The 27,437-nt window shown below is 39.0% G+C and overlaps 1 protein-coding gene across 6 annotated transcripts in view; it reads right to left on the bottom strand.

Moving 5' to 3' along the window:
- The window catches only part of afdna (afadin, adherens junction formation factor a), a 232,237-nt gene that overhangs the window by 50,933 nt on the left and 153,867 nt on the right, over window positions 1-27,437 (bottom strand). For all 6 annotated transcript variants that reach the window (XM_072581186.1, XM_072581187.1, XM_072581189.1 and 3 more), the window contains 7 exons: window positions 25,834-25,928; window positions 19,374-19,639; window positions 11,877-12,020; window positions 10,408-10,606; window positions 8,619-8,719; window positions 5,737-5,823; window positions 396-461 (listed from right to left, as the gene is read on the bottom strand). In XM_072581186.1, the coding sequence (XP_072437287.1) occupies window positions 396-461; window positions 5,737-5,823; window positions 8,619-8,719; window positions 10,408-10,606; window positions 11,877-12,020; window positions 19,374-19,639; window positions 25,834-25,928 (958 nt within the window). The remainder of the gene's footprint in view (window positions 1-395; window positions 462-5,736; window positions 5,824-8,618; window positions 8,720-10,407; window positions 10,607-11,876; window positions 12,021-19,373; window positions 19,640-25,833; window positions 25,929-27,437) is intronic.

The following is a 27,437-nucleotide window of genomic DNA, read 5'->3' as shown; positions in this document are numbered from 1 at the left end:
TCAGACGTACAGATAATATCTTGAGTGTGGGGAAATGTAACAGCTAATTGGCCAAGGTCACAAATAACAAGAGAGATAAATGACTGACTAGGTATGGGTTATACCCATCCCCACCCACAAAGCAATGTGGGCTGGAATACCAGAAGAACACATTTTCAAGCAGTGTTGCATCCTGGGCAGATATGATTGCATACATCAAATAGTTAAATCAGACTACACAAAAACATTTCAGGTAATTTACTGAACCCAGATAAACAATGACAACATTTGTTTGCACTGTATCTCGCTTTATAAAAGAATGCACACAACTCACTTATCCAACCTGGATCAGTCCTCCAGTGTTTAAGCATGTTGGACATTTCTGCTTAATCAGTTCAGGAATGAAATCCACTTACCAAGTCTGCAGCTCCTCCTTTCACCACAGATTTAACATAGATTCCTAGTTTATCCTGTCCCGCACCCTGAGAACATTTAAAGTAGATCATCAGTATCAAATAGCTGAATAAATTGATTTGAGCTAAATTACACTAAACTACAGTCATAAGATAGGTTAGGGAGATGCAGAACATCAATTATTTTCTGGGATCATCTGGAAATATTGTTGGTAGTTAAGACTAATGTGGGTCCCTTAATAACACACAACATAAAACTAGACATCAGGAAAAGGTGATTTATAAAACAAGAATTTGGATTAATATTCACATCTGGATGAAGTACCAGAGATAATAGTCAACTTGAAAATAAATTTACAGGATGAACTAATTTCCATGAACTTCCTGATGAAGGGATTTTGCCCAACACATCGATTCTCCTGCTCTTTGGACACTGCCTGACCTGCTGTGCTTTTCCAGCAGCACACTCTCGACTCTAACTTCATTCCTTGGTAGCACGGTAGCACTGTTGCCTCACACCGCCAGGGATCAGACTTTGGGTGACTATCTGGGTGGAATTTGCAGGTTTCCCCAGTGTCTGCAAGGGCTTCCCGATTGCTCCGGTTTCCTCCCAAAGATGGGCAGGTTAGGTTAATTAGCCATGCGAAAAAAGATTGCCCCAGTGTCTGAAGATGCACAGGCGAGGTAGATTAGTCATGGTAAATGCAAGGTTACAGGATAGGGTGGAGGGCTTGGTTTGGATGGGATGCTCTTCGGAGGGACAGTGCAGATTGTATGGATTCTAGATTCAAGACAAGTTTTAAAAATAGTTGATGCAGAAACGAGGGATCAAAGATGGAAAATCTCCAGATCTCAGTTAATTCCATTTCAGGGCTTTATAAAATAAGACAAAGTTGCTGAAATACAACTCCATTTCCAAAAACAAATTGTCCTAGTGAATTGGAAAACTAACAAATTTTCCCCAATTGTTACAAAGGGCAGGAGAGATAAACAGGATACAAGAAACATGTGACATGTTACACCACTTTGATGGAAGTAGAAAGTCACAGAGAAACAGATAAATTACATCAGAAAAGTTAATAAATGCAGAATATTATGGGAACGTGAGAGGTCATTCACCTCAGTCCCCAAATAGGAGTATTCCCAAACTTGAGATTTTTCTAGAATTTGTAGCTGAACAGAACAAAAAAGGCTCACATTCGCTAACTGCTCAATGCCAGCAGATAGGTATAATAAAAACACTAAAAAGATGAATGAAATATTTATCAACAGAACTGCAGAAATATCCGCTATGTTATAGCTATAGAGAGCTCTAGTTAGATCCAATTAGGTCCCACAATGCATTCAATTCAGTATAGTTCCTCACAGAAGAATATATTGGAAGAGGTATGATGCAGACTCCCCAGAAAAATACAGGGGATAAAGAGGTAAACATTATGAAGTTGGTTTGCACAGAGTATGCTTAATAGAAGAATATGGTGTGAGGTATAAAAAATGATTAAGGATTTTACAAGAACAACTATCTCCTCTTAAAAAAATCATAGAATCCCTACAGTATGGAAAGAGGTCATTCAGCCCATTAGGTCTGCACCAACCCTCCAAACAGCATCTCACCCAGACCCAACCCCCTGAACCTATCCCAAAACCACACATTTACCATGGTTAATACATTTCGCCTGCACATCTTTGGACTGTGGGAAACCACTACACCTGATAGAAACCCTTGCAGATATTCGCTGTGGGGCAGCAGTGCTAACTACTAAGCAATCATGCCACCCATAATAATTAACCATTACCTAAGAAAAAGAGATAGGTTGCTCATCGAATTGTATCAAAAAGCACTTCATTTTAAAAAGTACAGAAAATATAGAATATTTTTCTTCAAAAAGTTGCATAGGCCAATTGGCAATTCTAAAACAGATTTCATTTTTTAAAATGGAAAATACTGAAGATGTTGGAAATCCAAAGTAAAAACCAATCAGTTGCCAAAAATCTGAAATCTTCTACATACTCAGCAGGTCTGGAAGCGCATGTGCAAAGAGGAAGTGTTATTATTTCAGGTCAAAGAGTGCTTCAGGATTTTGAATTCAGTAACAATGCAGGAACTGCAAGATATTTACAAATCCAGATTGTATGTAACTTGTAGGTTTTAAATGTTCCCATGTGTTTGCTGCCATCGTACTTCGAGGTCAGGATGACCAAAGCGCACTCTAAGGATGACATCAGCAAGTTTTTCAGCTGATCCTCAAGCAGCTTTGCTGCATACCAATTATTTAAGTACAGTTGTCAAGCAACGGTGATGTTGAGAGGAGAAGCAAATTAGATTTTGTGCTTTAATATATTTAATGAATAAGCACAGGAATGGATAGAAGGTTAACCAATAAGTGATGACCAGATGATAGATTTTTGAGAACTCAGCATAAACAGATTATTTAATGGTTATTATGCCAGTCAAATATTGTCATCCATCCAGCAACAAACTTTTAAGGCATTGTTAAGATATTATGCAGCTAAAGTTTAATTATTATGCAATTTGGTGCTCTTATATATACACACACGTGTTAATGAAGCATCTCAAATATATATATATATATAATTGTTTGGTAGTACACAACTTGAACACTGCTGGACAGATATTTGGAAGTTTTCACCTTGCATTCATCTGGATTAACACAAGATATTATCAAATTTCAAATATCCACAACCAATTATATTTTCAAAGAAAAGGGTATGGCTTGCTTTCTCCATGGTAACACCTCAACCAATGGGAAGAAGCACTGGTTACCTGAACTGGCTGGTAATTCAAAAAAGCACAAGGTTTGAGAAATTCCTTTATTTTACAGGGAATGAGTTCCTGAAATGAAGAGCTTGACATGTCTAGCAAGCTCCTTGGATTATTTTGAATTGATTCTGTTGTAATTGGCAGCCACAGGACTTCGCCCGCCACCACCTCCACACTGCCCCCCCACCAATTTCATTTTGTCGCTTTGCAGTGGTGACAGATATTATAAGGATACGGTCAACTGTCCAAAGAGCATTTTACTTACCATACAACTAAGCAACGTTGCATTTTACTTACTCAGCCAGTACAGTGCCAGGTACACAGGCTGCATGTATGAGCAATTGGCTAATCATTCAAACAGCAAGTTTCTTTGGTTGCTCATAAAGTGGAGCATAGACTGCACTTATAAAACCCAAAACAAAATGTCAACTCCTAGATGGGAGTCTGTAAAGTATTAGGCAGCTGTGTAACTTGCTTGGATTTTCCATTTGCTGGCAATTAAATTTCAAGCTCACATGGAGGGAAAACAGAGATACACAAGATGCGCAGCTAGTTCCTGCAAGCATCTGGGCAATGAGCTAGAATCAACCAGCTTATAAAAGGAAGATAATAACAGCAATTAATCCAGAGACCCAGGTAATACTCTGGAGACCGGGGCTCAAATTTCACCATGGCAAGTGACAGAATTGGAATTCATCACAAATCTGGAATGAAGTCTGACGATGGCCATTACCAATTGTTGGAAAAACCCAGCTGGTTCACTAATGCTACTTAGGAAAGAAAACCTGCCACCTAGCCTACATGTGACTCTAGACCAACAGCTATGTGGTGGACTCTGATTTGCTCTTGCTCAATTAAAAATGGGCAATAAATGCCGTCCTAGCCAACAGCACCTGCATCCCACAAATGATTTTCAGTTTCTCTAATCAACATAAATGGTCACCCACAGCTTTTCCCATGGATGTTTATTTAAAAAGTTAGAGGTCACAAGTAATACTCTGTATGAACAAGGAACCAAAACATGCCATGACCCTTTGAGCCCATGCCAACATTCAATAAAATCATGAATGATCTGAATTTAACTTTTACTCTACATCCTGAAAACTCTTAACAATTCTGCAACCACTGTCTTTTGAGGAAGGGAAATCTAAGTACTCTAAACCCTCAGAGAAAAAATAGTTTCTTCACTGGTTTTAAACGGACAATCCTCATTTTTAAACTATGACACCTAATTCTAGATTCCTCCACAGGAGGAAACATCCTTTCTCTGTGCACCCGATTAATTCCCTCAGGATCTTTTATGTTTTAAGTCATTGGTGACTCTTCTAAACTCCAGAGGATACAGACCTATCCTTTAAACCTTCTCCAGACTGCTTCTAATATATCAACATTCTTCCAGAAGACAAGGACTGTATATAGGTGCTGGTTCTTTAGCTTAGAGTGATTCTAACAGCATGAGCTCAATTCTCACACTGGCTGAAGTTATCATGCAGGATACTTCTTCTCAAACTCTCCCATCACCTAAGGCCTGTTGACCCTCAGGTTAAAGCACCACTAGTCATCTCTCTTTGATGAGACAGTAGTCCTATGGTCCAGTAGGTCTATGGTTAGTTCACCTGTACTCTAGATGCAGTTTCATCAATGCTCTGTATAACTGAAGTATAGTCTCCTTACTCTTGCATTCAATTCCAATGAAAACGTATTTTATTAGTTTTTCTGATTCCTTGCTGCATGTGCAAGTACAGCACGCAAATCTTCTGCGATTCATCTCTAAGAAACCCGGATGTCTCTATCCTAAAACAATGCAACCTCATACAATTTGTTGGCTTTCTTTTTTTTCTTCCCAGAATGGACAATTACACACTTTTTTCACATTGATTTTTCTTAATCTTTCATGATTTTGTGAATTTCTTTTATGGAACACAAATCTTAGCAACAATACGAAGCGACTGACCACTAACAGCAAACACACAGAACTTTTTCAAGTTAAAGCATCTATTCTAAGTAGTTAAAAGTTGGTACATCAAAAACAGCAGTGCTCAATTCTGACAATGAGTGTCATTCAACTTTACTTCTCATGCAACTTAAAAATAGTGACAGATAAGAATGACAGGGAAGTTGTCTTTTGGAAGATATGAATAGCCCAATACATTTCTATCTCTGCTTTGGCATATATCATCCTACCTTTCGCTATTTACTCTGACAGTTGAAATAATGTATGAATTAGGAGTAACAGACAATTGTGCCCCTCAATCCTGCTTCATCATTTAATAATATCATGGTGGATTTAATTGTGGCCTCATTTCCAGAATCTGATCTATTTTTAATAACCTTTAATATCCTTGTTAGCCAAGTATTTTTCTAGCTTTGCATTCAAAATATTCAATGGCTTTGGATCCACTCTCTGAACATTCCAAAGACATGACGATCAGAGAAAAAAAATCTCATCTCCACCTTAAATGATCAGAACTACTTTTTTAATTCTGTCCACAAATTCTGAAGGTTCCTCTTTTACTTTGGTCACAGCATTACCCACAGGACTTAAAGCAAACATCATCTTACCTTAGCAGCTACAATGCTTAGGCCCATTCCATTTTGCTTTTTCAGTGTCACTGTAATTATCTCTGGTTCTTTACGATTAGGCTCAGCCTTAACAGAAAAAGAACAATGTGGTGAAAAATACAAACCCGGGACATGAAGAGACCGCCCAACAGTTTGAATTCAGCAGTTAGAATACCTGATCCGAAACTCAACAATATCAACAACAGGAGTGAAAAGAGAATATGAAGTACATTCTGTTTCTTAATGACAAAATGAAATAGCACTAATTTTCCTTATATTACTTTTCTAATTTAAAATACTTTAAATTACCAACTCAGTTTGTTTTTTTTAAATTTGGCAACTCAATAAACAACCATTTACCTAACTTGGAATTTCACTCATTAAATTCGTACTCAAATGTCATTGAAATGGTTAATCATCGCTAGATTCTGCAGTTATTTGTTGGCTGCAAAATTGCTTCCCTTTTGCTTTCACCTTTGGGACCAGTAATAACGCCTGAACAACTGGTGCCGCACAGGAGGTTGCTGAGTAAGATAAGAGCCCATGGTGTTAGAGGCAAGGTACAGGCATAGATAGAAGATTGGCTGTCTGGCAGAAAGCAAAGAATGGGGATAAAAGGGTGGATCTCAGAACAGCAGCCGATGATTAGTGGTGTTGCACAAGGGTAATGTTGGGACTACAGCTTTTCACTTTATACATTAATTATCTAGATGAAGGAACTGAGGGCACTTGGCTAAGTTTGCAGATGATGAAAAAGGTAGGTGGAGGGAAAGGTAGTATTGAGGCGGTTGGGAGGCTGCAGAAGGATTTAGACAAGTTAGGAGAGTGGGCAAAGAAGTGGCAGATGATATACAATGTGGTAAAGTGAGAGACCATGTACTTTGGTAGTAAGATTAGAGGCATAGACTGTTTTCTAAAATGGGAGAAAATTCAGAGATCTAAAGTGCAAAGGGATTTAGGAGTCCTAGTTCAGGATTGTCTTAAAGGTAAACTTGTAAGTTGAGTCGGTAGTTAGGAAGGCATTTATTTCAAAAAGAACTAGAATATAAAAGCAGGGATGTACTTCTGAGGCTTTAAAAGGCTCTGGTCAGACCATATTTAGAATATTGAGAGCAATTTTGGGTCCTACACCTCAGGAAGGATTCACTGGCCCTGGAGTGTGTTCCGAGCAGGTTGACAAGAATGATCCCAGGAATGAAAGGTTGAATATGAGAAACATTTGAGGGACTCTGGGTCTATACTCGACGGAGTTTAGTAAGATGAGAGGGGGATCTAATTAATACTGAATGGTCTGGACATTGTGAAAATGTTTCCATTAGCAGGAGAGTCTAAGACCAGAGAGCACAGACTTTTAGAATGGAGATGAGGAGAAACTTATTCAGCCAGAGGGTCAGGGTCATTGAATATATTTAAAACAGAGATAGATAGCCTCTTGATTATTAAGAGGAGAAAGCAGGAGAATGGGACTGTGAAGCTTATCAGCCACGATGGAATGTTGGAGCAGACTTGATGGACCTAATGGCTTAATTTCTGCTCCTGTATCTTACAGCCTTACAAGCTAACAGCTAGGTTATGATTCATTCCCTCAATTTTTAAAAAGCTGATCAGCTGAATTGAAAAGCAGCTACACTAACCATTAAAAAATGCCAAAGTTTTATTGAACCTTTTATTGTGGCTCTGACAATTAATAAACATCAGGTAAGACAGCATTGCCAGTAGGTTACATGCAAGAAAATGGCATAATAAAGTTAAAATACTAAAAGAGAATATGATACATAATATATTAAAAAGATGTGCATATTAAGCTAAATAGGATACTTAGACACATTTATTAAAATTCAGAAGCCAGGACACTATAAATGTCTGGGATACTACAAATTCAAAATCCGCTTCATGAACTGAAGCCTGGAGACAGAAAAGGAAACAACACTTAAAAATTTATACCCGTATCATATATTCACATGCAATCAATAAGGTAACAAGGTGACATGATAGAAGATGCATAGAATCACACCAGTGTGGAAACTGGCCATTCAGCCGACCAAGTCTACACAACCTGAAGATTAACCCACCCAGACTCATTCGCCCTACCCTATATTTACCCCAGACTAATGCACTAACTTACACATCCCTAAACACCACAGGAAATTTAGCATGGTCAATTCATCTAACCTGCACATCTTTGTGTTGTGGGAGGAAACCCATACACGGGGAGAATGTGCAAACTCCACACAGGCAGTCGCTCGAGGCTGGAATCAAACCTGAGTTCCTGGTGCTGAGAGGCAGCAGTGCTAACTACTGAGCCACTGTAGAAAATGAGAAATTCTTTGAAAGGATTGATAAATTTCTCCAGTTGTTTCTAATAAAAATAAACCTGTCTTAAAAAGGGAAAACTGACATAAATGGTTTACTTTCAGACACTATGAATGATCACCAAAACAAAATTGCCATCCATTCCCAGTAACTGAAAGAAAGCAAACATGAAAATCAGAGTAAATAACGAAGAATCTTGGGTCAGAGTGAAGCATTTAGATAAAGGTGGCATTTCTTTGTGCTTTAGAAAATCTATTATCCAATAATCTTGAATATGCTTTGAATATTCAGAGGTAATGCTACTAATGATTCATGATAAGTGCATTAGCAAAATCAAACCTGGTCAATTTAGCTCTCTTTAATCACTCCATGTCCTACCTATCAACATTTACCTTCATGAAAGCTTGTAGCCTTTATGTCATTAAAGTCAACTAATCATCGACAAATTAAGCAATGCTCAGACACCATACAAACGCAATGTAAATACATTTGTTCCAGATTGTTTAGAACAAAGTTCAATACTATGAGGGAGGGAATAAATGCATATACATTCTAAATTACCAACTTACCAACTCAGTATCAAGTGGAAAATTACTTTCATAGTCAGCACTCTCAAAATAAACTGTCCATGTACCAGGTGATCGTGAATGACTGGTTAGTCTACAAAAACCTACAGGATAGAACAGATTTAAACAATATGGCAGATAGTAGTATTTTTTTCATAAATACAGTAAGTTTGGGGGAGGGGAAAGGCACTAATTAGAAAGAGACAAGTTTCCAGTTGATTGCTTAATGTTTGGAAAAATGGTAATAATCACCATTTCATGTTTATTAAAAATAACATGTTACTTTAAGACATTTTACTCTATAAAGCAGATCGAAATCTTTTGCTGCATCTTCTGATACCAATCTCAAGGCATCTTCAGAAGAGGCGACCAAAACCATTTAATTTCTCTAATGAGCTTTTAAGAATTATTTTTACAAAAGCCTGATGTAGAGAGAGATACCACTCATAATAGAATGAGTAGTGAGTTGTTCAGCTCCACAAACTTATTCTGCCATTCAATCAAACCACACATTTTGCCATGAAATTAACTAAAAGTCTATAATACAGATCAAGGCAAATTTGACAGATCTCAGCAGGTTATAACAACTAGACTTGCATCAACTCCCAGTGACTGAAAATCTCAATGCAACTATGGGAAAAGCACAAAGCTGTGGTGGGGCTACAAATCAGCATGCACTGTTTCTGACCAACCAGATTTATAAAGTTACAAATTATCAACTTAACCTAGTTTCCAGCACAATTTTTAGCACCATATGAATTGAGTAAATGCTGGCCAATAGCACGATTACAACTAACATCAGGCATGGTACTGAAGCTTGCAAGTACTGGCTGGATGCACACAATCAGAATGCTGCCCACTATGAATGGTCCTATTAATCAGTCGGGGTTACAGCGTAATGTATGTTAGAAACCACATGTACTAACTCAAACCATTTCGTCAAAAAAGTCATACTGGACTCAAAACGTTAACTGCTTCTCTTTTCACAAATGCTGACAGACCTGCTGAGTTTCTCCAGCACTTTGTTTTGTATTTCACATCTCCAGCAGCCACAGTACTTCACTTTTATTAACAGATAGAACACTTTCATGTAGACACATCACAATGTTTTCAACAGGAAAAAGGTCATGAAGACTATCAATCTCTGCAGCTTTCCACATGGATTCTATCCGTCTAGTTTGAGACCTGACGGATATTAGTTCCTGTAGTACCTCTATGTGAGCAATTCACAACTAATTAGCACCCTCTTCTCATTCTACATAAATTGGTAGTCTAGTTTCTAGTGTCCCAGTCCTGATGAGTGCAAGATGAAACATTTTGTCCTTTATGTCTCCTTCTCGCAACATTTAAAACTATATTATACATTCACTTCACTCAAAAATAAATAATCACCTGATATTTCAAGCTTTATCAAGTGGGTAGATACTAAATATCTCAGTTTTGTCTCATATCACTGTTGCATAATGCCACAGGCACCTCCAGTTGGAGAGCAATTAGCCTTGGCCGATTGCCCTGTTTCTAATTCAACAAGCTCTAGCAGTGTACCAGGAAACTCAAAGACATGGTATAGAATCTGGGAGTTGCTGACCAATAGGATGTTAATTTGATTGAAAATATTCACATAAACCAAGATAATTCTTGATATAAAAGATGGAGAACCAATCTGGTTGCAAATCTGCTTAAAAGCACAAATAAAGATTACTGCAGATTTGGTGATAAGTTAGAATAATGCAAAAACATTTCTGATGTTTTCTAATACTGAGAGCAAGGCAAAGGAATTAACAAAACCTACCTCTCTGACAAAGTGGTTCTAAGAATTCCTGAAGGCCATTAGGAATGTTCCGAACAACATCACAGGAATAGCCATCTTCAGGTAGGAGAAAAGGTAGCTGTAGGTCAGGGTCCTCTTCCAATTGCACCTCTCTACCATCACTCCGTGCAAGTTCATCAGCTGTGTTCTCTGCTAATGCCACTACATTTTCAATTAATTCCTTAAAACAAACCCCAACAATTTCTGGTCAATATACAACCATAAAAATAGAAGGAAGGAACAAGAGCTATGCTGCATCACATTATAAAGATACAGATTGGCTAAGCAATTGACAGCGTGGGTTACATAATCTATTAAAATTTTAAAGAACCATTGCAGAAAATGATACCATGTACAGAACAACCTCGAACAAGATCTCAAGGTCCAGTAAAAGTGCTATCCATTATTCGAACAATCTGTTACCCAAACTCTCAGTTACCTGAGCAATACTCCTTGCCAGTCTCGTCTGGATTATTGAAGTGGTTCTGCATTTCAGCTTGAACCACATGCTTCAGCTTGAGACACTAATAGGCAGATCTGGTTTACATTACCTGAAGCCACAATATAGATACCTACAAGGGAAAACAAAAAAGAAACAGGGCAAGGGTGAGGGGGCAGGGCGAGGGGAAAAGGCAAAGCATGATGGGGGGAGGGCAGGCGATGGCGTGGTGGGGCAACAGGGAGAGTTGATGGGAGAGCCAGTGGTAGTGGCGGCAACAGAGAGAAGTGAGAAAGCAGGGTGGTGGACACAGTAAGGGAATGAGGGAGGGAGATGATAGAGGGAGGGTGGTGTATGGAGAAGAGCAGATAGCAGGTGGTGAGGAAGGGGGAGAAGAGGGAGACAGGCCAATGGGGTGGAAGAGGGAGGAGCACTTCTCCTCCCCCACCACATGCCTCACCAACCCAGTGCTCCCTCCTTTGGCTTCAAATATTTTTGAAACTGTCACTGTTGGGAGGAGGGGGAACAGGCTAAGTTTAAAAATGAAATCATGATTTTGCCATGGTAAATCCCAAACTTGTGGAGCAACTCTGAATTGAATCAAGGTACTCTGCTTCATTTAATATTTACTTTCACTTCAAATAAATGACAGCTTCAAAATATCAGTTAAAGTTCTTAACTACCAGTAGTTATCAAATATATCTAAACAGTTTACATGATTTCTCAAAAAATATTTTCACTTTTAACTGAACCAAAAATATATCACATAAACACTGTTGATCAAATGCATACAACTGGTAGTTTTGATCACGATTCTGCAGCTTATTAAAATTTGCTCCTCGTGAAGGATCCCCATTTGGGCTTCCCAGTAGGGGAAAATACCTCCCTCCCCAAAAAACACTCATGCTTGGCTAAATGCTTCAACTCTAAAAAGCATGCCAATGTGACAACTCTATTATTACTTAAATTAAAACCTCAAAATAAAATCACTGTTGCTTAGTAATTTAAATACCTGAGGGATATAGGGCTCATCCTGTGCACAGTGGTAGCTTTGAAGTAGCGCTTGCAATTGCAACGAATTCAACTTAAAACAAGTATTGTTGATATTTGAAATGTCTTCTGCCAAATACTTATCCATCGTTAATAATGTGGTTGCCTATAATAGTAAAAAATAAGCTTAGATTTTTGCAGAATAACAGCTTCAGTTTCTCAATAAAACTATGGGACTATCTTAAGAACTTTCAATAGCCATAACAGAAACCTTGGAGTGCAGGTTTATAGTTCCTTGAAAGTGGATTCGCAGGTAGACAGGATAGTGAAGGCAACGTTTGGTATGCTTTCCTTTATTGGACAGAGCACTGAGCACAGGAGTTGGGAGGTCATGTTGCAGCAGTATAGGACATTGGTTAGGCCACTTTTGAAATAGTGTGCGCAATTCTGGTCTCCCTCCTCTTGGAAGAATGTTTGAAACTTGAAAGGGTTCAGAAAAGATTTACAGGGATGTTGCCAGGGTTGGAGGATTTGAGCCACAGGGAGAGGTTGAATAGGCTGGGCCTATTTTCCCTGGAGCATTAGAGGATGAGGGATGACCTTATAGAGGTTTATAAAACCATGAGGGACATGGATAGGGTAAATAGACAAGATTTGTTTTCCTGGGGGGGGGGGTCCAGAACTAGAGGGCATAGGTTTAGGGTGAGAGGGGAAGAATTTAAAAGGGACCCATGGGACAACTTTTTTCACGCAGAGGGTGGTGCGTGTATTGGAATGAGCAAGTGGTGGAAGCTAGTATAATTACAACGTTTAAAAGGCATCTGGATGGGTATATGAATAGAAAGAGTTGAGCGGGATATGGACTAAGTGCTGGCAAATGGGACTAGATGATGTTAGCATATCTGGTCAGCCTGGACAAGTTGGACTGAAGGGTCTGTTTCTGTGCTGACTAATAAAGTAAATTTTACTGAAAAGTAATAAAAGTTTAAAATATGTGTTCATAAACTGGAGAAAAGTAGCATGGTAACTGTTCCAGTGATGTTACAAACAACTCAATTCTACTATATTGGCCCTTTATGATAAAAAGGTCACAGGTCATAGACATAGTTACAGAGGTACACAGCATCAAAAAAGCTTTTTGGCTCTGAGTCTATAGAGTCATAGAGAGGTATAGCACAGAAACAGACCCTTTGGTCCAACCCGTCCATGCCGGCCAGATAATCCAACCCAATGTAGTCCCACCTGCCAGCACCGGCCCATATCCCTCCAACCCCTTCCTATTCATATACCCGTCCAGATGCCTTTTAAATATTCAATTGTACTCGTCTCCATCACTACTTCTGGCAGCTCACTCCACACATGCACTACCCTCTGCATGAAAATGTTGCCCCTTAGGTCTCTTTTACATCTTTCCCCCCCCTCATCCTAAAGCTATGCCCTCTAGTCTGCACTCCCCCAACCCAGGGAAAAGACCTTGTCTAATTACCCTATTCATGCTGCTCATGATTTTATAAACCTCTATAAGGTCATCCCTCAGCCTCTGACACTCCAGAGAAAACAGGCTCAGCATATTCAACCTCTGCCTGTAGCTCAAATCCTCCAACCCTGGCAATATCCTTGTAAATCTTTTCTGAACCCTTTCATGTTTCACAACATCCTTCCGATAGGAAGGAGTCCAAAACTGCATACAATATTCCAACAGTGGCCTAACCAATGTCCTGTACAGCTGCAACATGACCTCCCAACCTCTGTACTCAATACTGACCAATAAAGGAAAACATACGAAATGCCTTCTTCACTATCCCATCTACCTGCAACTCTTAAATTTCAAGGAGCTATGAACCTGTGCTCCAAGGTCTCTGTTCAGCAACGCTCCTAGGACCATACCATTAAATGTATAAGTCCTGCTATGATTTGCTTTGCCAAAAATGCAGCACCTCATTTATCTAAATTAAACTCCATCTGCCACTCCTCAGCCCATTGGCCCATCTGATCAAGATCCCGTTGTAATCTGAGGTAACCTTCTTTGTTGTCCACTACACCTCCAATTTTGGTGTCATCTGCAAACTAAGTCTACCTCTTACGCTCACGTCCAAATCATGTATATAAATGATGAAATGTAGTGGCCCAGCACCGATCCTTGTGGCACTCCACTGGTTACAGGCCTCCAGTCTGATAAACAATCCTCCCATGGGGAACCTGAACACCTCACTGAAGTCCATACAGAACATGCCTACCGCTCTACCCTTATCAATCCTCTTTGTTACTTCTTCAAAAAAACTCAATCAAGTTTGTGAGACATGTTTTCCCACGTACAAAGCCATTTTGACTATCCTTAGTCAGTCCTTGCTTTCCAAACACATGTACATCCTGTCCCTCAGGATTCCCTCCAACAACTTGCCCACTACCAACGTCAGGCTCACCGATCTCAGCTGACCTCCAGTCTTCTGGCACCTCATCTGTGACTATCGACAATACAAATATCTCAGCAAGAGCCCCAGAAATCACTTCCCTAGCTTCCCACAGAATTCTAGGGTACACCTGATCAGGGTGTCCTCCAGAGGCTGGTACCTTTCCTGTGACTGGCAATAATTCTCAATTCCTCTTCAATGTCTTATTTCTTCTCCTGACTCACTCAAAAGCCTGGGGACATTACAACCAGCTCTGCAGAGTTTTCTGCTTTTAAATCTATCAGATCACACAGAACCTTCTGTCTTTACTTACTTCCTTCAATATATCATACTCCTTTTGCCTGATTTCCGATGCACATCATCCCTCTCAATAGGGAGCTGCATCATAAAATATTATTTAGAACCTTGAGTCCTCTGGCGCTGTGCATAATTACCGCTGTTGTCCTTAACTTTCTCTTTTGGAATCCTTTTACCCTTAATGCACTTGTAAAACAACTTAGGATTTTCCTTTTTTACCTACCATTATTCTTTCACGCACCCTTTTCACTAACTTTCTTTTTAAAGTTTCCCCTTGCAAATGCTATATTCCTCCAGGGCACTTGCTATTTTGAGTCTTAGATATCTGCACTAAGTTCTCCTCTTTTTCTCTTTATCCAATCTTGCACATCCCTTGATCGTCAGCATCCACAGTATTTGATGGACCCACTGCCTTTATTGGAACATACTGGCCCTGTACACTTCCTAATCCTTCTTCAATGGTCCCACTGCTCTGACACAGATTTGCCTACATATCTGCTCCCAGTCCACTCTGACCAAATCATACCCGATCTTATTAAAGTATGGCCACCGCTCAGTTTAGAACTTGGATTTTAGGTCTATTCTGGTCCATTTTCATAACAACCTTGAATGATTAGATCAGATTACTTACAGTGTGGAAATAGCCCCTTTGGCCCAACAAGTCCACACCGACCCTCAAAAGAACAACCCACCCAGACCCATTCCCCTACATTTACCCCATTCACCTAACACTACGGACAATTTAGCATGGCCAATTCACCTAACTTGCACATTTTTTGGACTTTGGGAAGAAACCCACGCAGACACGGGGAGAATGTGCAAACTCCACACAGACGGGAGGCGGGAATTGAACCCAGGTCTCTGGCACTGTGAGGCAGCAGTGCTAACCACTGTGCCACCGAATCTTATGGAATTATCATCGTTGTCTGCAGAACACTCACCACTGATACTTCAACCACTTGCCTGGATGCAATACCTAAAATTAAATCCAGGAACATCCCCTTTCTTGTACATATGGCCTTCTACATACTGGTTTAAAAAGCTCTTCTGGATTCAATAAGAATTCCACACCCTACAAATCTTTCCCAGTATGACTGTCCCAGCTAACGTTGGGAAAGTTGAAATTCTCTATTACTTTTGTACTTCTCTGTAATTTGTCTACGTCAGAGCTGTACAGCAGGGAAATAAGAGGCTTCAATCCAACTCATCTTACCGACCAAATTTCCAAAATTAATCTAGTCCCATTTGCCAGCATTTGGCCCATATCCCTCTAAACCCTTCCTATTTATATCCAGATGCCTATTAAAATGTTCTAATTGTACCAGTTTCCACCAATTCCTCTGGCAGCTCATTCCATACATGCGTGAAAATGTTGCCCCTTAAGTCCCTTTTAAATCTTTCCCCTCTCAACTCAAACCTATGCCCTCTAGTTTTGGACTCCCCCATCCTAAGGAAAAGATCCTGGCTATTCACCCTATCTATTTCCATGGTTTTATGAACCGCTGACACTCGAGGGAAAACCGCCCCAGTCTATTCAGCCTCTCCCTATAGCTCAAAGCTTCCAACCCTGACGATGTCAGTGTAAATCTTTTCTGAATCAAGTTTCACAACACCCTTCCTACAGCAGGGAGACCAGAATTGCATGCAATACTCAAAGCTGGTAAACCAGTGTTCTGGACAAATGTATCATGACATCCCAAAGGCAAGAATACCAAATGCCTCCTTTGCCTACCCGCGACGCCACTTTCAAGGAGCTATGAACCCATACTCCAAAGTCTTTTTTTTCAGCAACACTCCCCAAGACCTTAAGTGTATAAGTCCTGCCCTGATTTGCTTTTCCAAAATGCAGCACCTCACATTTATCTAAATTAAACTCCATCTGCCACTCCTTGGCCCATTGGCCCATCTGATTAAAGTACTGTTGTACTTTGAGATAACATTTTTCGCTGATCACTGCACCTCCAATTCTGTTATCATCTGCAAACTTACTAACCATACCTCTAAGTTCACATCCAAATCATTTATATAAATGAAGAGCACTGAACCAGCATCAATCCTGTGGCACACTGCTGGTCACAGGCCTCCAGCCTGAAAAACAACCCACCACCTCTACCCTGTCTTCTACCTTCGAGTCAGTTCTGCATTGAAATGGCTAATTCTCCATGTATTCCATGTGACCTGACCTTGCTAACCAGTCTACCACAAGGAATCTTATCGAACACCTTTTGAAGTCCATACAGATCACATCCACTGCTCTATCCTCATCAATCCTCTTTGTTACTTCAAAAAAACCTCCAAGTTAGTGAGATACGATTTCCAATGTATAAAGCTACGTTGACTATTCCTAATCAGTCCTGGCCTTTCTAAATACATGTAAATCCTGTCACTCTGGATTCCCTCCAACAACTTGCCCATCACCAATGTGAGGCTCACTGGTGTCTAGTTCCCTAGCTTTTACTTACCGCCCTTCTCAAACAGTGGCACCATATTAGTCAACCTCCAGTCTTCTGGCACTTCACTTGCAGGTACTGATGATATAAATATCTCAGGGACCCAGGAATCACCCCCCTACCTTCCCACAAAATTCTGGAATACACCTGATCTCCTCCATAATATGGAGATTTTTCAGGATGCTATTTATTTCTCCACGTTCTCTATCTTCTATATTCTTCTCCACAGTAAAACACTCGTTTAGTATCTCCATCTCCATTAATAGGCAGCATTGCTGATCTGTTTAAGGGACTATATTCTCTCCCTTGTTACTCTTTTGTCCTTTCTGTGCTTCTTTTTCTCAAAAATGGTTTGGGGACCTATAGTTCACCGTCTTTCTCCACAGATGCAGTCAAATCTATTGCTAGCATCTTTGCTTGTTACTGTGATTTAACACAATTTGACTTTAACAAATTTATGCTAATTTTCCATAATTAACCCACAATAAGTTCAAGTCACTGATAATTTTGACCTCGAGCATTATTGCTAAACATTTCCGACCACTGAGATCAAGTTTATTGGGCTGTACTGCTTTATGTCCTTTCTTTTACAAATCCATAACAACTACAACTATCCAATCCTCTCGTGCCAGCCCCACTAATCTCCCACATCACCGCCATATTTCCAAGCCTCTTAAAATTCTTACTTTCTCCAGCATTCTCAGAGCACTCCACCCAGTCCTAGTGAATTAGCTTCAAGTTCAATCAGCCCTCTAATCCTCTATCAATTTTAGATTCCCCAGTACCATCTTGCTTGGTAAAAACACATGCAAATTACTAATTTGGCATTTTAGCTGCATCCTCAAACTCTAAATCCCCATTTTAGTTCCCAGTCTACAACATACTATCTTTCAACTATATATGTACCTTTGCAAGACAAATGGGATTCTTAATTTGGCAGCTATATTTGTTTCCTCTTCCTGTCTTAGTACCCCTATGAACTTTCCAGTCATGTCCTTTCTTACTATCTCTATGAACTTTTCATCAGCAGCCTGGCTGTCTTATTTGGATCGATTTGAACCGTCAAGTATGCTCTGTTATCTTTTTTCCAGTGTCATCCAGGAAACTGACTTTGGTTGCCCTAACATGAGGGGAATACACAACGACTACACCCTAAACTCTCACCTTTAAAAGGCAGCCCATTGTTTCATTACAATTTTACTTGTACTTATTTTAAAGTTCCCATTTACCCTGGTTAGATTAACTCACTCCGCTGAAATTGGTTCTCCTCCAATTAAGTATTTTTACTCTGCGTTGTTCTTCCACAGTTAACATACATCTTCTATCATTGCCTAAAAGTTCTCACTTAACCCATTTCACACTCCAAGATCAGATGCAGCAATGCCTCCTTCCATGGATGGCTGGAAATCTACTAATCAAGGTAATTTTTCCCAAATACAATTCAGTAAAGTTACCTTTCCTGTTGACTTTTCCCTTCACAATATTTCTTGAACAACTTGATTTAGGAATATTTGATCCTAACTTGTTCTAATTCATGCTTCCATCATTGCCAAGTCCTAGTTTCATGCAACAATCTGTGCTTATCACACAACTGTATTTAACATGCTTTGTAAAAGACATATTTTCATTGCAAACCTAATTTGGATGCTCCATTACCTTTAAGTGCAACCTGACATCAAGTCAAACTCATTTCTTAAAAGATTTATGGACAATATCAGACTATGAACCAGTGGTTCAACTCCACATGAACATGAAAAAATTTAGAATTTTAAATCTATTCTCAAAATGAGTTTTATGGGCGGCACGGTGCCTCACAGCGCCAGAGACCCGGGTTCAATTCCCGCCTCAGGCAACTCTGTGTGGAGTTTGCACATTCTCCCAGTGACTGCGTGGGTTTCCTCAGGGTGCTCCGGTTTCCTCCCACAATCCAAAAATGTGCAGGTTAGGTGAATTGGCCACGCTAAATTGCCCATAGTGTTAGGTGAAGGGGTAAATGCAGGTGAATGGGTCTGGGTGGGTTGCGCTTTGGCGGGTCGGTGTGGACTTGTTGGGCCGAAGGGCCAGTTTCCACACTAAGTAATCTAATCTAATGTCTAGAAGCTAAATTACAAGAATTGGTTAATTTTACAGTGCATTCTTAATTATCCATCCTTTCGCTTGCCCCCAACAATTCAATCGTTCCCAAAATATTATTAGAATAAAAACATTAAATCCTTTGCTGATGCAGATTGTTAAGTCAGTTCAAGATGTTCATATTTTGTGACATCCATGTAAAACAATAACTAATTGATCTAAGATTAGGGTGGAATCAGCATAAAATTGAGACTGTATTTATTGTCAGGCTTCATTCCATTAACTAACCTGTACTATTCTGCTAAGATGACAGTCTGCAGCCAATTCCAAGCCCTGTTTCTCAGCCCAGGCTTCAATGTGACCAAGTTGCTGTCGGATGATAGCTCCCCAGTAATGAGAACAAAGACAAGAGTCTGGCTCCGTGACCAGTTTATTGAATAGCCACATGTTAATAAAATGAAAAAGCTGAGAGAACAGTTGGATGGTGAGAGCAGCATTCACACGGCAACGCCGCAACAAAGACATTGCTCCTGTCAATGTGTGCAAGACATCATCTGGAAAATAGAATAATAAACATATCTAGCAAATTCTCTAAAAAACAAGTGCATATCCAATTTTACATCAAATGTTCTCATTTTAAAGTTTGACATTTGGATATCTGTGCTGTGTTATAAAGTTTGCTTCAATTCAAAGAAGCACGAATACAATTTGCAACAAAATGAAGGGACCATGCTTAAATGGTACAGAAAATTGGAAATAATTTATTTTTACTCAATTCTCTAATTTCTTGAAGCAAAACATGTTTGACTGGCATTAGAGACACATGCAAAGTTTTACGTCTTTTCTTCAGATCGTTTGACCTTAAACAAACCTCCATAATAAAAAGATTCTAACGCTGACTAAGCATACAGAATATTGTTGCTTAACATATATTATATAAAGTTTGTGTTTTTCCTCTACCTTTGTACATTACCACAAAAACCACTAAAATTTGCATTGTGCTAACTGCAGAGGTAAGGAGAAATTTTTATATAGTTAAGATACTTTAGAGCTTTCTGCCTTAGAAGGCAAATAGTCATTCAATAGCTTTAGGACAGGTGGATAGATTCTTGTTAGACAGGGTAATCAAAGTTTATTTGGGAATAGATGGGAATGTTAAAAAAAACACCTAGCAGCAGTTTTAGCTTAAAGTTAGCTGTTGATGAAGAGCTTTAGTTACACATGAATATATGCTGAAGTACAATTTTATCATCTAAGAGTTTAGCCTGGGGGAAAAAAAAAAGAGGATGATCAAACAGAGTACAAGCAATCATGAGGCAATCCACGTCAGCAGTTTGAGGGGTAGTGAAGGCCCGATCAGTAAAATTGCAAATACATATAAATTTTAATGAGATTTAATAACCTGTATCATTAACATCCAGGCTGCTGCTGCAAACTCTGCTGGAGTCTGTCTTGATAGCAGGTGCTATGATGTCGGCCATGGAGTGGCAATTAGTCCATTGCTCATATTTACCACATTGGGTGTTGAAAACAATTTGTGGTGGCGGTAAACATGTGCAGTAGTGTGCTACTATTCTAATGTTGTATAGTAAAAAATTGTTTATTAAATTGCAGAATCTTGGGGCTTTATGCTCTTCGTAAAACGAGTTGCGAGAAGATCTGTAGCTCAGGTTGAGGTCCTGGATGTAAGTTTGCTCGCTGAGCTGGAAGATTCATTTTCAGACATTTCGTCAAAGTAGGTAACATCTTCAGTGAGCCTCCAAATAAAGCACTAGTGGTGTAGCCCGTTTTCTATTTATATGTTTAAGTTTCCTTGGGTTGATGTCATTTAATATGGTGACATTTCCTATAGCAATGTCATTTCCTGTTCTTTTTCCCAGGGGGTGGTAGAAGGGATCTAAGTCAATGTGTTTGTTGATAGAATTCCAGTTAGAACGCCATGCTTCTAGGAATTCTCGTGCATGTCTCTGTTTGGCTTGTCCTACGATGGATGTATTGTCCCAGTCGAAGTGATGTCCTTCCTTATCTGTATGTAATGATACTAGTGAAAGAGGGTCATGTCATCTTGTGGCTAGTTAATGTTCACGTATTCTGGTGGATAGTTTTCTGCCTGATTGGCCAATGTAGCATTTGTTACAGTTCTTGCAAGGTATTCTGTAGATGTCATTAGTTTTGCTTGTTGTCTTTCAAGTTCATTATCTGCTGTTTTAGTGTGTTGATGGGTTTGTGAGCTATGATGCCAAGGGGTCTAAGTAGTCTGGCAGTCATTTCAGAGATTCTTTGATGCAGGGGAAAGTGGCTAGGGTTTCTAGATGTGTTTTGTCTGTTTGTTTGGGTTTATTGCGGAGAAATCGGCGGACTGTGTTCCTTGGGTACCTGTTCTTTTGGAGTACACTGTATAGGTGATATCCCTCTGCACTGCAGTGTGATGGCTCGTTGAAATAACATTCCAATGCAGCTTTGATGGAGGATGTTGGGATGGTTGCTTCTGTAGTTCAATATTTGGTCCGTATGTGTTGTTTTCCTGTTGACACTGGTTTGAAGTTTCCCATTGGCTGTTCATTCTACTGCGACATCTAGGAATTAGCAGTTTGTTGTTGTTTCCTCCTATTTAGTAAATTTTATGGCAGTAAGGGTATTATTGATGGTCTTGAAGGTTTCCTCTGATTTGTTTTGTTTAGTAATGACAAAGGTTTCATCCACGTAGCAGACCCAAAGTTTGGGTTGGATGGTTGGCAGAGCTGGGTGTTCCATTAGTTTGTCTGTAGGTTTTGTTGTTGATGGTGAAGTGGGTGGTAAGGCATAGGTCCACGAGCTTGACGATACTGTCCTTGCTGATGAAGGTATTTGGTCTATGTCTTTGACTACATTATTAGAAGAACCAATGTTTCCTTGGCTGTTACGTCAAAGGAGACTATGGTTTTATCCTCTTCCATCTTGGTGCCTTTGATGGTCTTCAGGAATTCTTGGGTGGAGTGGATGGAGTGGCGTGAGTCTTCTACTGAGTATTTTAGTCTTTGGTGTAGCTCCTTGGCCAATCTGTAAGCTGGTGTTCCAGGTAGCGAGGACTATGGATCTGAGGGGGGCTCCTAGTTTGTGAATTTTGGGTAATCCATAGAAGCATGGTGCTTTGGATCTGTCTGGTTTCATTTTTTGGAAGTCGGTTTTATTTATTTCTCCAGATTTCTGAAGTTTCTCCAGTAGGGCTATGATTCGGTTTTCTAGTTATGCGATTGGGTCTATCGCCACTTGTTGGTAAGTGTTGGTATCTGCAAGTAGTGCATATGCTTTCTCAATGTAGTCTTTTGGATTTAAGAGGACTGTCAAGCATCCTTTGTCTGTGGGTAGGATAATTTCTTTTAGTCTTTTTAGTGCTTTGCTTTCTTGTGCATTGAGTGTGTTTCCTTCTTTTTTTCCCCGCTTAATATTGGTGCAACTGCCTGTCTGATGGTTTGCCGAGTTTCTTCTGAGAGCTGGTTGTCTTTCAGTGTTGTTTCGAATGGTGCTTGGAAATCTTTCTTGTCCACATCCTGGAAGTTGTAATTTAATCCTCTTACTAAGATGACTTTTTCAGTGTCTGTTATGGGGGGGGGTCAGATACATTTTTAATCCGTTGTCAGTGTTGTTATTTTGTGTATGTTTGTCTAGTGTTTTTTGAGGGTCTAATTCTTTCATTTTCTGTGTTTGTCGCGGTCTAATATCAATGGCTTTGTGAACTGTGTCTGTCCATTCATGGTCTGTTGCATTAGTGGGTCAAGATTTTTGGTGCAAAATTCCCTGGTTGTATTTTCGTCTTAGTAAGACGCTTTGTCTACTTTTTAAAAAAAGTTATAGGTCGCCAGCCAGACCGTAACATAAATTTGGTGTTCTGATCACAGAATGCAACAGAGATAACATTTTGCCTGGGTTCTTTGCTGGTCCTTTCTGATTCCTGTTGTGTTTACCAAGGATGCTCATGATAAATGCACCAATTTCATTGTTTTAGAAGAGTTCACATGGCCCATCACTGCCAATCGAAGAGTGGACATACTTTCTACCTGAGTGTGATACATCAGATACTACTAAAGGGTGAAATCTCCCATTCCTAATTTGTATCCAGTGATATCAGACAATTCATTTCATAAATGTCTGACCTCAAAAGAGAATTTCAAAGTGTGACCAGCAGGTGGTGGAATGGTCCTACAATTCTGGTGCAGATAAATGGAATTATTTATTTATTTTTCTGTTGGAGCAAATCATGCATTCTTGCTTACCTACAAAACCATATTCCGGAGTTATACTCAGCAACACAAAATTAATTCCTACAGGACAGTTTAGCCCATCAGGCCTATATTGGTTCACTTGAAAAGCAATTCAAGTCCCAATGACATTTTTACTGCAATCCCCTTCTGTTTAAACCATTTCAAAATTAAAATGAAACAAGGGAGATAAGACCGCAGAAGATAGTGCCATTTTAACACAAAGCAAACTTACAAATTACTAATAATATGGCAGTGAGAAGTAGTACTGTTCTAAGAAAAGGTCAATTTCACAACTTTACAGGAATGCATACTTTGCAGCTAAGAGAAATTTCCTAAAACAGAAAAATTGAAGACACCAATAAGTAAAATTAGCTGGCTTCCCATTAACTGATATTTTAGTCCTGTAGAAAAATATGTGGAGTCTTTTGAAGGAACGATTCTTATTAAATATTTTTTCTAAAAGAAAAGTGAAGAAACCACCATTTAATTACGACACAAAGATTAGTTTTTCAGTTGAGGGAAGCAAAGATTGGAAACTCTTGCACAACACTTGCCAAACAGAATACCTAAAGGTATTCAGGTAAATATTTGAAAATGCCAGTGTATGCCAAGTATTAATAGAAGTCCATTTATAGAAACAGAAATAATTTTCCAAAAAGAAACTTTGATGTAAATGGCTCATAAAACATCTAGACAAAGACAGTCAAAAATATTGGTAGTACTTAGAAGCTACTTACTCAAAATCAGAAACAAAAGCTGAAAATGTTGGAAAATTCATTTGGTCAGACAGTATGTACAAGGAGAGAAACAGATAACATTTCAGGTCAAATTATCCTCTCAGAAATTATGCAAGGTCTATTTAATTGTCTCTTCGTTTTCATGAATAGTCATCAAGCCCATTTTCTTTCCCTTCACAAATACTGCCCAATTTGCCAAGTATTTTCTATTTTTTACTTCAGTTATCCAGTACCTGCAGCGTTTAGCTTTATTATTCAAAATTAGCTCTGACTTGAAGCTATTTGTCTGAAAAGGCAGGGATGTCTCGCAAGCTGAAAAATAAATGAGACTTCTTTTTGTTTCCCATTATTTCAAGTAAAGCAGCTTATTTAGTGATAATTTGCTGTCCTCCAACCTCTGGTCAACATAGTCTCATATCCAGATTTGGATCAGGTGGAATGCTTCCCCTGGGAGACAGACACCTGAACTGAACATTTGGTAGGGAAATTACACCAGCTCTGGAATGCTGAACCACATCTTCAATCTTGCCTGACTGTTGGTCATGAATGATCGCGAACTTTATCCAGATAATCAGAAGTCTCAACTAAAAAATTCTGCACGCTTGTCACCGACCCCACCATCTATATTGGCTAGTTGCTGAAACAGAATCAGATCAACTCGCCAACCAGAAATCAGTAACAACTTTTCATTGTGATAAATAACATCAGGGTGGTGCAACGTTCCCAAATTTGTTTCACCAACTCAAGACCAGACTCTTAACTCCATCCTGTAGTAATTCCAAATTGATCAAAAATAGAATACCTCATCTTCTCTTCCACTAAGATTTCTCAAAAAACCCAATCTCTTGTCCTGGATTGAGTTCCCATTTTTAACAGACCAAATTCAAAATTTATACATAGTCATATCCGAGATGTTTTTGAGTAAGAGACTACTCTGACCTCTTGGCATCATGGTAGCCCATAAACCTACCAACACACAAACAGCTACTGATGAACCTAAAGCACCCAGTACCAACAAATCAAATGTTATATACAAAATACCCTGCAAGGACCGCAATAAACACTACATCAGACAGATAGGCAGGCAGAGAACTAGCCACCAGGATACACAAGCACCAACGAGCCACCAAAAGACGTGACCAGCTATCATTAGTATCCTTATGTACAGGTGAAGGACACAACTTCGAGTGGGGCAACACATTCATCCTAGGACAGGCTAAACGGAGGCACACAAATTTCGAGATGATTCCAGAATTCTGTCAATAAACACTGATTTGGACCCCATTTACCAACCTCTGAGAAAAACATCCGGAAATGATATCAGCCACCTTAACAGACAAGGACACAAATAGAAAGTGGGACAGAGGATCAGCTCTTCAACAGAGGCTCATTGATTATGTTACCTAGCATGGTGATGAAACATGTGAGGACAAACCTCCTAGCTCAGTGAGCAAACTTACAACCTGAACCTCAACTGGAGCTATAAAACTTCTCAAAAATCACAAAGAGTTTTATTTTTGGGAGAAAGAAAACAGACTATTATTAAATTATAAAACAAAGAACTAACACTGGAGTAAATTCATAACCATATAGTTCGATGAAAAGTAAATCTACAATGCAAGTGGCTCACTCGTGATGAGAAGTAGTTTTTATAATTTTATGAATATGCAAAACAAAGTATGCTTGATTCTAAAGAAAAACTAAATGATTCTGAGACATTATCACTTTTAAAACAACATTTTCAATACACATTAAATTCAGTTTGCAGACCTATTTTGGGTCTTTGTGGACTTGCTTCCTCTGGGTCTTCAAGAAATGCTGGTATATAATTGTTCAGATCTGATTGAAGACAGTGTACCAAGTATCTGTAACACAGAATTCAATAATTTTACATTTTATAACTTCAACTAAAGAAGGCTTAACATGAGAAGTATGAAATCAATGTAATGTCTCATATTCACAGAAACTTTGAAGACATTCAAAAAATAAAAGGATATTTTGGTCATCCACAAAATTAATTGTATTTTTGCAGAGACTAACAAGAGTAAGCCAGTATGACAAGAATCACCCCAGTACAGATTGCCTCCACTCTGTTCTAAACAAACTAAATTGTTCATTTCATTCCCAAAGACCAGGTCCCTTGCTTTTCAATGGTATGTCAGTGATTTAGACTTAAATTTGAATCTACATTTAAATAAATACATTTGGTACAAAAACAGGCTTTGAGGCCAATTATAAGGAAGAAAGTTGCAGACCTATAAACCTATAAAGTTGGGCAGGAAATCAGTAAGTGAATGATTTTGGAGAATTCGAAAAAGAGGGAAATAGGAGGACACAAAAGTGCACAGCACCACAATGACCCTGGAACATATGTTTCAAAGTTCCAGAGGTTGTCAGACAAGTAGATGTAGTTGTGAAGGCATACGGGATACTTGCTTTTAATAGGTGAGACAAAGAAAAGTAGTAGGGTATGCTTGAACTGTATAAACACCAGCTATGCTACAAGTAGAATACAACAGCTATCACACTGCAGAAAGGATGACTGGTATATATAGATGTTGCCATGACAGAAAAGCTTTACTTATGAGGAATGTTTAGATAGGCTGGTATTGTTTTATTTGAAACATTCAACAAAGAAGGTTGAAAAGAGCTTTAAATTGGCAATAAAATTGTCTGGGACCAGAGTGGATGGGTTAGACCTATTGCTCTTACCTGAGAGATCAACAGTAAAGGGCATAAATTAACATAATTAGTAGAGGGATATTAAGAAATGAATTCATCCAAATAACATTAGGGTCTGGAACTCTGTCTTTCAGGTGGGCAAGGCAGAAATTATCACATTTAGAAACCACATGGACATGTACTCGAAGAGCCTAACCTACTAGAAAGTGGTATTAGGCTGTACAGATCTTGGACAAATTGGCACTACCATGGAGATAAATGACTTTACTGTCCTGCTGCAAATTTTTATGGTGTTTTGATTCAAACACTTCCACTGATAAAGAAATAATTTCCTTTTAGGTGGAAAAAAATGGAATTATTCTGTTTCTTCACTGCCCAGTTGTTTAATGTTTTCCTTTCTAATTGAATTGTGTCAGTTGATGAAACAATACTTTTGATTAAAACTGTAAATATCTTCAAATAACAACATCCTTGAAATATTCCATCAGACCACTGTAAAGTCTTCCTCTTTCCCAAAGTAAAGACCTTTGTTTTTCTCAATCTTTCTTCAAGGTCAGTATACATCCAAGTGATTAGGTGGATGAATCTTTCAAATACATCCAGAATCCTGAGGTTTTGAAAAAAAATCCCAATTATTGACTCCGAAAGGCTCCTTTGCACTTTAAAAATCTATATTCCTACCGGCCCTTTCT

The sequence above is a fragment of the Chiloscyllium punctatum genome, chromosome 11 (genome assembly GCF_047496795.1).
Source record: "Chiloscyllium punctatum isolate Juve2018m chromosome 11, sChiPun1.3, whole genome shotgun sequence".
In the NCBI taxonomy this organism is placed as follows: domain Eukaryota; kingdom Metazoa; phylum Chordata; class Chondrichthyes; order Orectolobiformes; family Hemiscylliidae; genus Chiloscyllium; species Chiloscyllium punctatum.
This window is presented reverse-complemented; position numbering and strand designations above follow the sequence as displayed.